This window comes from Maylandia zebra, linkage group LG7 (assembly GCF_041146795.1).
Source record: "Maylandia zebra isolate NMK-2024a linkage group LG7, Mzebra_GT3a, whole genome shotgun sequence".
Classification (NCBI taxonomy): Eukaryota; Metazoa; Chordata; class Actinopteri; order Cichliformes; family Cichlidae; genus Maylandia; species Maylandia zebra.
In genome coordinates, this window is record NC_135173.1 from 28,747,325 (window position 1) to 28,760,221 (window position 12,897).

General features: G+C 42.0%; 1 protein-coding gene across 6 annotated transcripts in view; it reads left to right on the top strand.

Moving 5' to 3' along the window:
* The window catches only part of ptprz1a (protein tyrosine phosphatase receptor type Z1a), a 111,117-nt gene that overhangs the window by 52,399 nt on the left and 45,821 nt on the right, over nucleotides 1–12,897 (top strand). For all 6 annotated transcript variants that reach the window (XR_013099426.1, XM_076886190.1, XM_012920504.4 and 3 more), the window contains exon 9: nucleotides 9,200–9,384. Coding sequence is in view for 5 of the 6 variants with exons in the window: in XM_076886190.1 (XP_076742305.1) it covers nucleotides 9,200–9,384 (185 nt within the window). In the remaining variant the exon portion in view is untranslated. The remainder of the gene's footprint in view (nucleotides 1–9,199; nucleotides 9,385–12,897) is intronic.

A 12,897-nucleotide genomic window follows, 5' to 3' on the forward strand; every position in this document is an offset into this window, starting at 1 on the left:
CTTTCCTGGATGACTGAGAATATATCAAGACAAAATCAGGGTTAAAAGTCTGAAAGGGAGGGAAAAAATGCCCTGAAACTGAAAAGGGGGGTTTGAAACTGAAAAAAGGGAATTTGAAGCCCCCCAAAAATTGAAACTGTAAAAAAACTAAATTGCATAATTTTGTAGTAAACAAACGGCAGACACCGTTGAGCCATTACAACAGATTTTAGGGTTCCCCACCTCCTGAATCCCACTTTCCTACTCATTTTCCTGTTTAGAAGCAAATTCACACTCTACAATTGAGAAAGGAAACTAGAGGGTTTCTTTTTTCATTTTTTTATTTGAGTACATTTCAGAGCCAGTGTTTTTTCACTTTTACTTGAAAAAAGAAATTGACACTTTTGCTGGAGTATTTTTAACACTAGTATCTGTACTTCTAATTAAGTACAGAATGTCTGTACGTTTTCCACTTCTGTCTGGCTTACCTAAGCTCAAAGTGGGCTGCATGTGGCTCACAATGTAAAATGAATTTGTTGACATCCCTATATACTACTCCGAAAGCAATTCTCTTTTGCAATGTGAAGCTTATTATTGACTATGTGCACGAGACAATGCTAACTTCCTGGTTTGAGACCGGATGTGGGGTTGTGCATTTCCGGTAGCTTTACTTTGCGGTCAATCGCTACTGCGAAGATATACCCCAAAATCATGTCCAAAACTCGAAAACGGAAAGATCGCGTTAAGTTACAAAGAGGAGAAGGTGGGAACACTCACCACTGTTGTGTCATAAAAAATCTAATGATCAATTTTGACGTTTAAAGAGTTTAGCAGTCCCTCGCAATAACGCGGTTCACCTTTCACCTCGCTGTTTCGCAGATTTTTTAGTGCAAGTTTGCATGCTTATTTTTTTTACGTCACATTGTGTCCTGCGTCCTGATCGCTGCAGACGATCTCCTCCGTGACGTCTCTCCTGTACAGTACAGAATCGCTGCATCGATCGCTAGCAGTGTGACTCTGAAGTGCAGCACTGTATGTCCACGATGTCCACGAAACGTTTTGCACCGTCAAAAAATAAAATTGGCTACTTGATTTCACCCATCGCTGGTTATTTTAGAACATAACACCCGCGATAAACGAGGGACAGCTGAGAAATATAACATTTGAATCCATTTTCTCCTTTGCTCTGAGGCGCAGGGAAAAATATCTACAAGTCGATGAACATCATTTACAGATATATTGGGTAAATGCCCAAGACATCTATAGAAATGTAAATCGCCGCTTGATTCATTCATTTGCTTAACTTGTTTTGGACCGTAAACCAGGCACGAATAAGACACCGGAAACAAAGCTCCCCACAGGAGTTTCCGCACCGGAAGTAGCATATGCTAACGTGCACACAGTCAATTACTGGGTGTTTAAATATAGGACTTTACATGACAGGTTTTTTTTTTACATTTTTAACCAGCAAATACTCAAACACTATGTGTGTATCTGTCCCAAAGTACAGATCCTGATTCATTTTGATTATAAGAAAGGGTGAGAATTTCAGGCTTTTAAAAATCTGCCTCACATTTCAGTGTGCGGAAAGAAAAAAAAAGGGGTCTGAAAGTGGGTCAAAAGACCATTTTTCCAAAAATATATTTTCAAAATTATTTGACATATGAAGCCTAAATTTCATCATTCCATTCTATCATATAGCTTAAAACTTTGGACCATAAACGTTTTAGGTAAATTGAAGATGATGAAGCAAAATATTCTAAACCTCTGTTGATTTTTAGACAAATGATCATGATGTAAAAATAGAGCTGAAGTGACCTGAATAAAATGTCAGTGACAGACAGAGAATGGGGTGACTTGGGTACCAATTGATTTTAACACTGCATGTTGTTTCTACTCAATAACTGGGATTGATCTTTGGCTTTGGGGAGAGTTTGTTCTGGTACCAGAGAAATATTTGATGTTGTTTTCAATTAATGTTCTAAAATATTCTTAAAACATTTGAGAAGCTGGTTTTGAATTGCCGTTGACTTTTGCCTCCACCAGTTAGTTTTGGAATATGCAACACTTTAGCATATTTTATTGGAGTTAGCAGAAATTAATTTATTAGTTGTTACACACACATCTGTATATATTTTGGCAACATTACAGGACAAAAACAATCTTCTCCATAATCAGTTCCATTTGTTTATCAGTCTAGCATCCACAGTTGTAAAGATATTTAAATATTGTGTGATGGTAGATATCAATAACAACTGAAGGTGATTTAATTTTGGTGAAAATTGTGTCAAGGTGATACCAAATGTGAAAAACAGCAAAAACTTTATATTACTTTTAAAGGATTGTCTTCAAATTTTACAATATCCTAGACCTTAGAGAACTTGACTATCTAGCTTGGCTAAGCACACACTTTATTTTTTTAATATGACACACTACATCTGCTAACCTCAGCATGTTGTAGTAAAAACATAAAACATTAAAGTTTTAGTAAGCTGTTAGGATGCTAGGGCTGGGCGATAGGGCCTAAAATCCATATCATGGTATAATTTGAAGCATGTGCGGTAACGATATAGATCGCGATATATTTTTTTCTTCTGTATACCGTATTTTCTATACTTAAAATCCTTTAATTTTCTCAAAACTCGACCGTGCACCTTATAATCCGGTGCGCCTTATGTATGAATTCTGGTTGTGCTTATTGACCTCAAACAGATTTTATGTGGTACACGCTCAAAAATCTGTCAAAAATGTTTTAGTAGGACTTTGGTAAGCTACAAAGCCGCACCACTTGATGGACTGTCGGAGCATTATGGGTACCGTAGTCAGGAGCCTCGCTGAGTAACCTGGGTCCAAAACTCCGTCTTCTTCGGGTCCCAAAGTCAAACGAACACTGCGGCATCACTGAGAGTTAAAAACGGTCTAAATTCTTTCATCTTTAATAAAATGATCAGCACTGCTGCTTTACCAGGTGTAAAAATTAAGTTTAACATCCAGGCATCCATGAAAACAGAATTTATTACATTTAACAGAGTTAGAAGTTAGCAGGAAGTTAGCTCGCTCGCTTCCACCTAAACATGATATACCACGTTCTGACCAGTGTTGGTCAAGTTACTTGAAAAAAGTAATCAGTAACTAAATACTGATTACTTCCCCAAAAAAGTAATCCCGTTACTTTACTGATTACTTGTTTTCAAAAGTAATTAATTACTTAGTTACTTTTTAAAAACACGATTTACAACCTGAATAGGTGATAACGCGATAGATCTTTCAGCCCAATTCTACTTTTTCTGCATAATCCATCATACAAAATGTAATCAAATAGAAAAGTCTATTTTTTTAACATGTTTTATCAGTGTTAATCTTTTAACTTTATGCATCAAGTAAAAATTAAATTATATGCAACATTCTCTGACTTGAATAAATTAGTTTAACATTTAAACCTATTTTCTACACATTCCAGCACATAAAATAAAATATTTTTTGTGTTTACACTCACTCTTTCAAATAGATGCAATTAAAACACAGCAGAAAATAAATAAAGTCAAAGACTCAGGTCCTGTTGCTCTATTTTCACCTGTAAAGCAGGACTGTGGTAGGCGGAGGTTTACCCTGGTGCAGGTGTGCCGCGGTCAATGGAAGAATCCGCGAGTTTCTCTGTGAATTTTCCATTACGTCATAGCTAGGGATGGGTACCGGTATCCGGTGCCATGATGGCACCGGTTCTGACATAGACGGTAGTAACCAGACCGAAAAGCAGCGCACATTTCGGTGCTTTATTTCGGTGCTTTTTTTTCCTGAGCTGTGATACACTTCTAGCCAATCATTTTACGTTTCCGAGGATAGTAGGCGGGCCAGGTATGTACGTTCTTTTAGAGCAGAGCTACAGATTAAAAATGTCCAAGGCGAAGCGGTCAAAAGTCTGGCTGTACTTCACAGCAAAAGATGCAAACTCAGCAGCCTGCAACAAGTGCTTTAAGCTGATACTGTGATACTGTCAAAGGAGGTAACACCTCAAATCCGATGAAATACCTGGCGACGCATAGCGTTTTTTTTTTAAAGCCGAGAAATGCGCCGTATTTGATAGCTTGCTGCGAGACCTCACACCGAGCGCATCTACTGCGGGTGTGGTGCCTGTTATGCAACATCCCCCAAAAACACGAAGAGTAGAGTCCTGGCCCCTAGCCCTGCCAGTGTAGGAGAAATGATGAGGATGATGCAGCAGGAGCCGTTCTTCTCTGCGTGCGTAGCTTAATGTTGTTCGTGTGTAATTTACGTTGAGTAGGCTAACCACGTTATTACATTAATGCATGTAAGGTGAACTAGCAAACATCATCATAGCTACATGCGGCTGTCTTCTTGTTTGATAGCAGATACTCCCTTCACCCTGGCCAAAAAGGCTAAAAAGACCAAAGAAAAAGTGGAAAACAGTTAAACATGAGAGTTTTAGGACAAAGTTTGTGTTTTTTCCATTGTTTAAGCACTGCTTCCAGCCAAGAGTGATACCATATATGCCCCATAGCTGCAGAAAAGGCTAACATTGTTATCTTTTTACAAAAAACAGCTGAACATGAGAGGTTTTTGGACCAATTTTGTATTCTCCATTCTTTAAGCACCGGTTTGAGCACCGTTTGAGCACCGGCACCGTTTCAAAAGTACCGATTTGGCACCGGTATCGGATAAAACCTAAACGATACCCATCCCTAGTCATAGCGCACTCGGTGCTTGCTCGGAAGTTTAGGGGTTTTTTCGCTGTAAAAAGAAGTTTTCTTCCCACGCACAACGGACACTAATGTTTTTGTCACTTTTTATGGAATCAAACTCAAAGTAAGGTCAGTACTTCCACGCTTTAAATGCTGCAGGCTCATACTCTCTCCCACACTCGATATATGATCCATTGTTGATCTGCACACAGCTGTTGTCACTAACGGCGCACTCGCTTACGTCACTGTCTTGAGACATTCTCGCAAAAAATCACGGTTTTAGTAACGCAATAACGCAGCATTCCTACGGGAAAGTAACGGTAATCTAATTACCGTTTTTGCAATAGTAATCCCTTACTTTACTCGTTACTTGAAAAAAGTAACGCGTTACTGCCCATCTCTGGTTCTGACTGAGAGATTTCTGAAAAAATTCAAACGTACAACTCTGCTGTCACTTCCAACATGAACGAAGACAGGAAACTAAACAGCAGTGACTTTTTTTAGGGTTACTGAAGTTGGGCTAGCTGGTATATAATGATGTGCTACATGATCACTAGCGACACAGCTATGTTAGCATAACAAAAACACAGTGAAGCTGTAGGATGAACGCTAACTTTTTTCCACTCGATAAAAGTTAACGTGAGGGTTCCTGATGGTTTGGGACAAATGCAATCGCATGGCAGGATGCTATAAAGGGACCAAACTTCAGTCAGGAGAACAACTGAGATAATCCATCCACAAAACGAGGTTAGTCATTAATATACTGCAACAACATGGGAATAGAGCAGAATTCATTCATTAATGAATCAATGGTACGGAAGTGGAGGAAGCGCAGTTTTTGGCTTTCCTCATATTCCAAAACGTGCTTCGTCTCTTCGCTATTACTGTCACCCGGCATAAACTGCAGATGATATTGCTTGCAGCCGTTGCGATGCTTTTGACCAAAACAGGCGCAGCTTGATGACACCATCAACATGCACTATCAGGGTAGAGCGGTATAGTGAAAATCTCTACCATTGGCCAAATTCATATCGTTTCTACCGAATACTGTTTATACCGAATATCGTTTATACCGCCCACCCCATAGGACGCGTCCCTTTTCTGTGAAGTCTAGAGGGCATGACGGCAACAGCGCAAACTATATATAAAGTGGGTTTCCAAACAAAAACCCCATTCTTCACTGAAAGAAAAGAACACGTTAAACTCTAGAGCAGCGGTCCCCAACCACCAGGCCACGGACCGGTCTGTGAGTCGTTTGGTACCGGACCACGAGAGTTGAGGCTCAGGTGGGAAATTGATGGTTTTCAGGGTTTTTATCATTAACTCTGTTTCCCTGGGTCTTTGTAGTTGTGTCTTCTTATTATTATCTTATTTTGAAAGAAATATTTACGCGTTACCATGGTGGCCAGAGAGCAGACAGGAGGATGTTACTCTTAATGTTGGCGCATTTCAGGAGGACGCTGCTAATAAAGTTACATAATTACACAGTTAATTGGCATTTATTATTACATTTATAAAATACCACAGTTTTTGTCTTGGACGTATCATTTTATTTTGTTGTATTTGTTCGCTGCACCTTAAAGGCCGGTCCGTGAAAATCTTGTGTGACATTACACCGGTCCGTGGCGCAAAAAAGGTTGGGGACCGCTGCTCTAGAGTGAAACAACAAAGGTACAATGCCTAGGCAAAGCAATGGCAGAGCACTCCTAAAAAGCTTCTGCTAATCTTTAAACAGCAAAACAAACTAGGCCCCACAAATTTACTGCCATTATCTTCACCACTAGAACAGCAGGAACATATTTCCCGACACTTGGTAGCCAAAACAAAACAAAACGTATGCTGTAATGATAGAAAGGTGCTATACAAGTACAGTTTTGCTTATCTACTTAGAGAGTATACTCCATTAGATGTTACAAACTCATCGATGCTGGGTACTGGAATTTACACAAGCCTTAGAAGAAAACTGAAAATTACTGGAAGCAGCAGCAGTCATGCCAAACTATAATGTGCTGATCACTGTAGTTTGTTCAGTGAGTATGGTTTGATTGAATCGGTTTCCCTGATATAGGAATAGGGAAGGGTTTCAAAGTACCAAAAAAATTAGTTGCTGGTTTTAATTTAAATGTCTTATGAGATCCAAAAGTCCAAGAAAAAATTTATATATATATATAAAATATATATAAAACAGGTCCGCGGCTCCGAACCATAGTAAAGGGACCTCTGGCTAATACGTTGGGTTCATGTCGGGCTCATAACCGAAAACTAGCTTTACTTTGTTGTCTGGGTCAACTTTGCTAGTGAGAGACAGAGAGACGTTGAAAGACTGCTCCAGCGGAACTTATTGTTTTCGGAGGAAAACACGAACACGGTGTACAGTCGAGTCTTAACAGCTTACTTACAGCTGGGCTCGTCAGGCACTCTTCTTGGCTGCAGTGGTTATTATTATATTTACATGCTTCCAGCTCCCGTTTCTGGTCGGTGACAACTCGTACTTTTCCTTTTTCTCCCTCCCTCGCTCACAGACACATAACAAGTATGGCAGTCCATTCTCCCTGCAGCACGGACTACACTGCCCATGAGGCTACATTCTTTAGGGCTATGCCTGTAACACTAATGCGTGTTTTGTTTGGGTTTCCACCGGTGTGGAATTATCAAAAATGGAGAGGGCATAGCCTAACATATGAAACAGGAAAAGACCGGCGTGTAATCCATTTATTTCAACAAAGTAACTGTATTCTGAATACCACCTTTTTAAACGGTAACTGTAACAGAATACAGTTACTCATATTTTGTATTTTAAATACGTAACAGCGGTACATGTATTCCGATACTCCCCAACACTGTTTATAGACATGTCAGCATAGAACAATTAATGTTGGTTTAGTCAACATAGCATAGTTTTTTTTTCTGGTCTTTTTTTTGTTATTGTTGTTGATTTTCAGGTCACTTTGGAGTGATTCATTGGTGCGTCCGCTGTTTTATTTATTACTCTTTATGTCTTATCATTTCTCTTTCTGCACTCAGCAGTATGTTTGATCTGCCTTCAGTCCTGCCCTTTAACTACAAAAACACATAAACACACATACACAACCCAACCAGTCAGTCAGTCAATCAGTCAAACCACGACCACACTGAGGTTTGCCACATGGAAACACATGGTCTGTTTTCCCTGACAGTTGGTTTCAGGGAAAACAGACTAAAATTGGAGGGAGAGGGGGAGGGAGAGAGGGAGGGAGGGAGGGAGGGAGGGAGAGAGAGAGAGAGAGAGAGAGAGGTTTGTGCATTCTTTACCAAAGTTCTCGTGGTTGGCACTGCCCTCTAGTGGTCCAAGCAAAATATTTGTATTTATCAGCTTGTATTTATCTGTTCCCTCTTCTGCTGTTCGTAGCTAATGATATCAGGATTTTCACTTTGATCCCTCAGTGAACAGAGTTCAGACTGGTTAGAGCACTGAGCCTAGCTGAGATCCAGTGGAAAAGGAAATCAGCGAATGATTGGATAGAGTTTTCTGTCTGTCACCGCCAATCCTCAGCCTGCTTTAATCTGTGTTAATCCCAGACTTCATAGTGTCAGTCATCTGCATTGTCTCTGCACTACTAATCTCACCTCTGACCCAGAATCATACTTACAAACACAGACAGGAGCCATTTCAACAACCACAATTCACGTTACTCATCCATTGCTTACTTACCGGTAGTTAATAATTCAGTTCAATTTAATTAAATTTTATATATACAGCGCCACATCGCAACAGCAGTCACCTCAAGGCAGTAACAAATAAATCAATAAACAAATAAAGGCACATCATGATGGGCGCTAGGACAGTTTATGGCCCACCAAAGTCAATTTTAAAGGTATAACTATGGCTTCACATCTAAATTGAATTAATTCTTGATTATGCTCTTCAATTTTATATTGAAGAGCACAATTTCAGTTTTATGAAATTCAGCTTTGTAGTTTTTTGTGTAATTTTCCTAATCAGCAAACAAGCATTGAACACATTTCACCACTGAGTTGCTTCAAAAGAACAAGCTATAAAACATAATGTGATGTGATAACCTGCATTGAGGATCCGGACAATTTTAAAAGCAAAATCATAAAATGTAATATTTTCCTTTTAATTGACTCTTTCTTCTTTTTAATGTAGTCAATCATACATGATAATGTATCCAGTGTTCCCCTGTTCATCAAATTTACATAAAGGCTACTGAAATAATAAAAGTTACTATAATAGAAAATAAAGTCAAGGTAGATCTTAGTTTTGGTTAGAGTTTTGGTTCCTGTATTTGAATTTGTGTCCAAAAGTGCAGGCAAAAATGGAATATACACTGTAGAATGTGACAATCAATAATACCAAGCCAGCCACACTGTAATGAGTACATTTATTTATTTATTTATTTTATCAGGATCTGAAATGACTGAGGAAATGTAAGCTGTAAACCATCTGCAGAACTCGTGGGTTTAAAAGAGTGCATCACAGCATATTTTTAAAAAGAGAGGTTTTTATCTGTGTGTTTCAGTCTGCAGTTCAGAACCGGAGAACATCCAGGTGGCACCACACAACCTTAGCAGCCTGCTGGTGACATGGGAAAGGCCACGGGCAGTGTATGACTCCAGCATCGACAAGTACTCAGTCAACTACAGACTAGCTAGTACAGAGAATGCTGTCTCATCTGAATATCTGACTGACGGAGACCAGGATGTGGTGAGAAAGCAACCAACAGTTCATAATATAAAAAACATTTTCTCTTAAATTTTGTGATATTTGCCATCTGTCCATCCATCCATCCATCCATCCATCCATCCATCCATCCATCCATCCATCCATCTTCTTCCACTGATCAGGGGCCGGGGTCATGGGGGGCCAGACAAGGCAGAGAAGCCCAGACCTCCCTCTCCCCTACCACCTCCTCCAGCTTGTCCAAGGGAACACCAAGGCATTCCCAGGCCAACCGAGAGATATAATCTCTCCAGCGTGTCCTGGGTCTGCCCCGGGGCCTCCTCCCAGTGGGGCATACCTGGAACACCTCGCCCAGGATGCGCCCAAGAGGCATTCTTGTCAGATGCCCAAACCATCTCAACTGGCTCCTTTCATTGTGGAGGAGCAGTGGGTCTACTCTTAGTCCTTCCCAGATGGCTGAACTCCTCACCCTATCTCTAAGGGAAAGGCCAGCCAACCTTTGGAGGAAGCCCATTTGTGCTGCTAGTATCCGCACTACCCACAGCTTGTGACTGTAGATGAGGGTAGGGACGTGGATCAACCAGTAAATTGAGAGCTTCGTTTTTACATTCAGCTCTATCTTCACCATAACAGACCAGTACAGCGTCCGCATCACTGCAGCCGCAGCACCAATCCATCTGTTAATCTCTCACTCCCTCATCACTTGTGAACAAGACCCCGAGATTTTAGTTTAATTCACTTGGGGTAGGAAGTTGTCCCTGACCCGAAGTGGGCAATTCACCCTTTTCCGGCTGAGGGCCATGGCCTCAGATTTGGAGGTGCTGATTCTCATTTCCACTGCTTCACACTCTACTGCAAGCTGTTCCAGTGCGAGCTGGAGGCCATCATACATTAAGGCTAACAGAACCGCATCATCTGCAAAAAGCAGAGATGAGATTCTGAGACCACCCAAGTGAAAGCCTCCCTCCACTTGGCTACTTCTAGAAATTCTCTCCATAAAAAAGGGCCTGTTGCAATGGGTCAGACATCCCATACTCCTGAAGCACCTCCCACAGAACACTCTGAAGGACATGGTTGAATGCCTTCTCCAAGTCCACAAAATATATGTAGACTGGTTGGGCAAACTCCCATGCACCCTCAAGTATCGTTGAGAGGGTAAAGAGCTGGTCCAGTGTTCCACGACCAGGACGAAAGCCGCATTGTTCCTCCTGTATCCGAGGTTCAACTAAAGGACGGACTCGCCAGCACCATGGCATAGACTTTCCCAAGGAGGCTGAGGGTGTGATCCCCTATAGTTGGAACACACCCTTCTTAAGTATCCGTCGCATGACAGTTTGCCAGAATTTCTTCCTTTTCCATGGCCTCTCCAAACTCCTCTCACACTGGGTTTTTGCTTTAGTCACTGCCTGAGTCGCGTTCTGCTTGGCCTGTCAGTACCTATCAGCTGCCTCTGACGTCCCGAAAGCTAACCAAGCCCAATAGGACTCCTCCTTTAGCCTGGTGGCTCCCTTCACTTCTGGTGTCCCAACATACTACCACGACAGGCAGCAACCACCTTACAGCTGCAGCTCAGTGCAGCGGCTTCAGCAGTGGAGGTGCTGAACATGGTCCATTCAGACTCGATGTCCCCAATCTCCCTTGGAACGCTGTTGAAGCTCTGCCTGAGGTGTGAGTTGAAGATCTTGCAGACTGGACCTCTGCCAGGCGTTCCCAGCTCACCCTCATTATACATTTTGGTGTGTCAGGTCTGTCCAGCATCCTCCCCCCCACCACCTGATCCAACTCACCACCAGGTGGTGATCAGCTCAGCCCCTCTCTTCACCCAAAATATTTCCACAAGTCTGGTGATACGATTACAAAATCGTTTACAAAAATGTTTGTTACAACTGTGGTTTGCACAGGCGTCCAGTAACAAAACACTGCTCAGGTTCAGATCCGGGAGCCCATTCCTTCCAGTCACGCCCCCTCCAGGTCTCACTGTCATTTCTTACATGAGCGTTGAAGTCTCCCAGTAGGACAACAGTCCCCATGTGGAGCACTCTCAAGCACCCAGGGACTCCAAGAAGGCTGGGTACTTTGAAGTAAACTGCGCATAAGCCGAGACGACAGTCAGGACCTGTCCTCTGACCTGAAGGTGCAGGGTGCAAGCCCTCTTGTCCAGAAACCCCAACGTATAGGCAACAAGCCGAGGGGATACTAGAATACCCACCCCAGTCTGCTGCCTCTCAGCAAGGGCAACTCTAGACTGAGATAGAGTCTAGGCCCTCACCAGGACCCCAAGCCATGCATTGAGGTGACCCCGACTATATCTAGCAGGTACCTCTCAACCTCATGCACTAACCCAGACACCAGAGAGGTGACATTCCATGTCCCAATCACTAGTTTTGGTAGTCAGGGTTTGGTCCGACAGGGCCTCTGCTCCTGGCCGCCACCCAAAGCACATTGTACCCGACACCTATGGCACCTTCTGTGGGTAGTGGGCCTGCAGGAGGCCATGTCCCTTTTTCGAACTGTGCCTGGCTGTGCCCCATGGATGCCATTGGGCACCCTCCCCGGGCCTGGCTCCAGTGAGGGGCCCTGGAAGGGTGAACTGTTCCCTTGGACTTATTCGATTCAATTCAGTTTTATTTATATAGCGCCAAATCACAACAACAAGGCGCTTTATATTGTACAGTAGATCCTACAATAATACATACAGAGAAAAACCCAACAATCATATGACCCCCTATGAGCAAGCACTTTGGCGACAGTGGGAAGGAAAAACTCCCTTTTAACAGGAAGAAACCTCCGGCAGAACCAGGCTCAGGGAGGGGCGGGCATCTGCTACGACCGGTGACTTATACTCATGGGGGTCTTTTGAATTCCTCATTGTTTGGTCCCTTACCCAGGACCAATTTGCCATGGGAGACACTACCAAGGGGGACAACATAGCCCCTGGAATCCCTGGAACACACAAACCCCCTCCACCACGTTAAGGTAGCAATTCACAGAGGGGTGATATTTTCGCCAATTATATTAACCATTGACCTCTGTAAAGCCTGAATAAGCAGCTGTTGCACAAATGATAATCACCGAACCTCTAAGAACTGTGCACTGCTTACTACTACTAAAAACTGTCTTCTCAAAAAGGTGTTCACTAGGCTGCTCAATGTTTTTGGTGTGGCTTTAATGGTAAATAATTCTTAGCCATATTGTTATTTCATAGTCTAGGGAGTATGTTGAAGTTCACCTGTAGGCCAACCCAAAAGTGTCGCCCTGGATTTTATGTTAGACAATAAACTTTGTGTTGAAATAAAAGTTTTATGACACTTCCACAATATGTGCAAGATACTTGCCAAAAGTAAAATGTCTTTTTTGCCAAATGATGAATGTCTGCAACAACTTCTGTGGTGTTTAATCGCAAGGTAGCAAATTAAATAAGTCTCGGACACAGAAAATTTTCAGCATTAATATCATTAGGTGATGAGGTAAGGATGCTTACTTACACTCATTAGACACTTTGTTAGGTGCACCCGTTGAACTGCTAGATAATGCAAA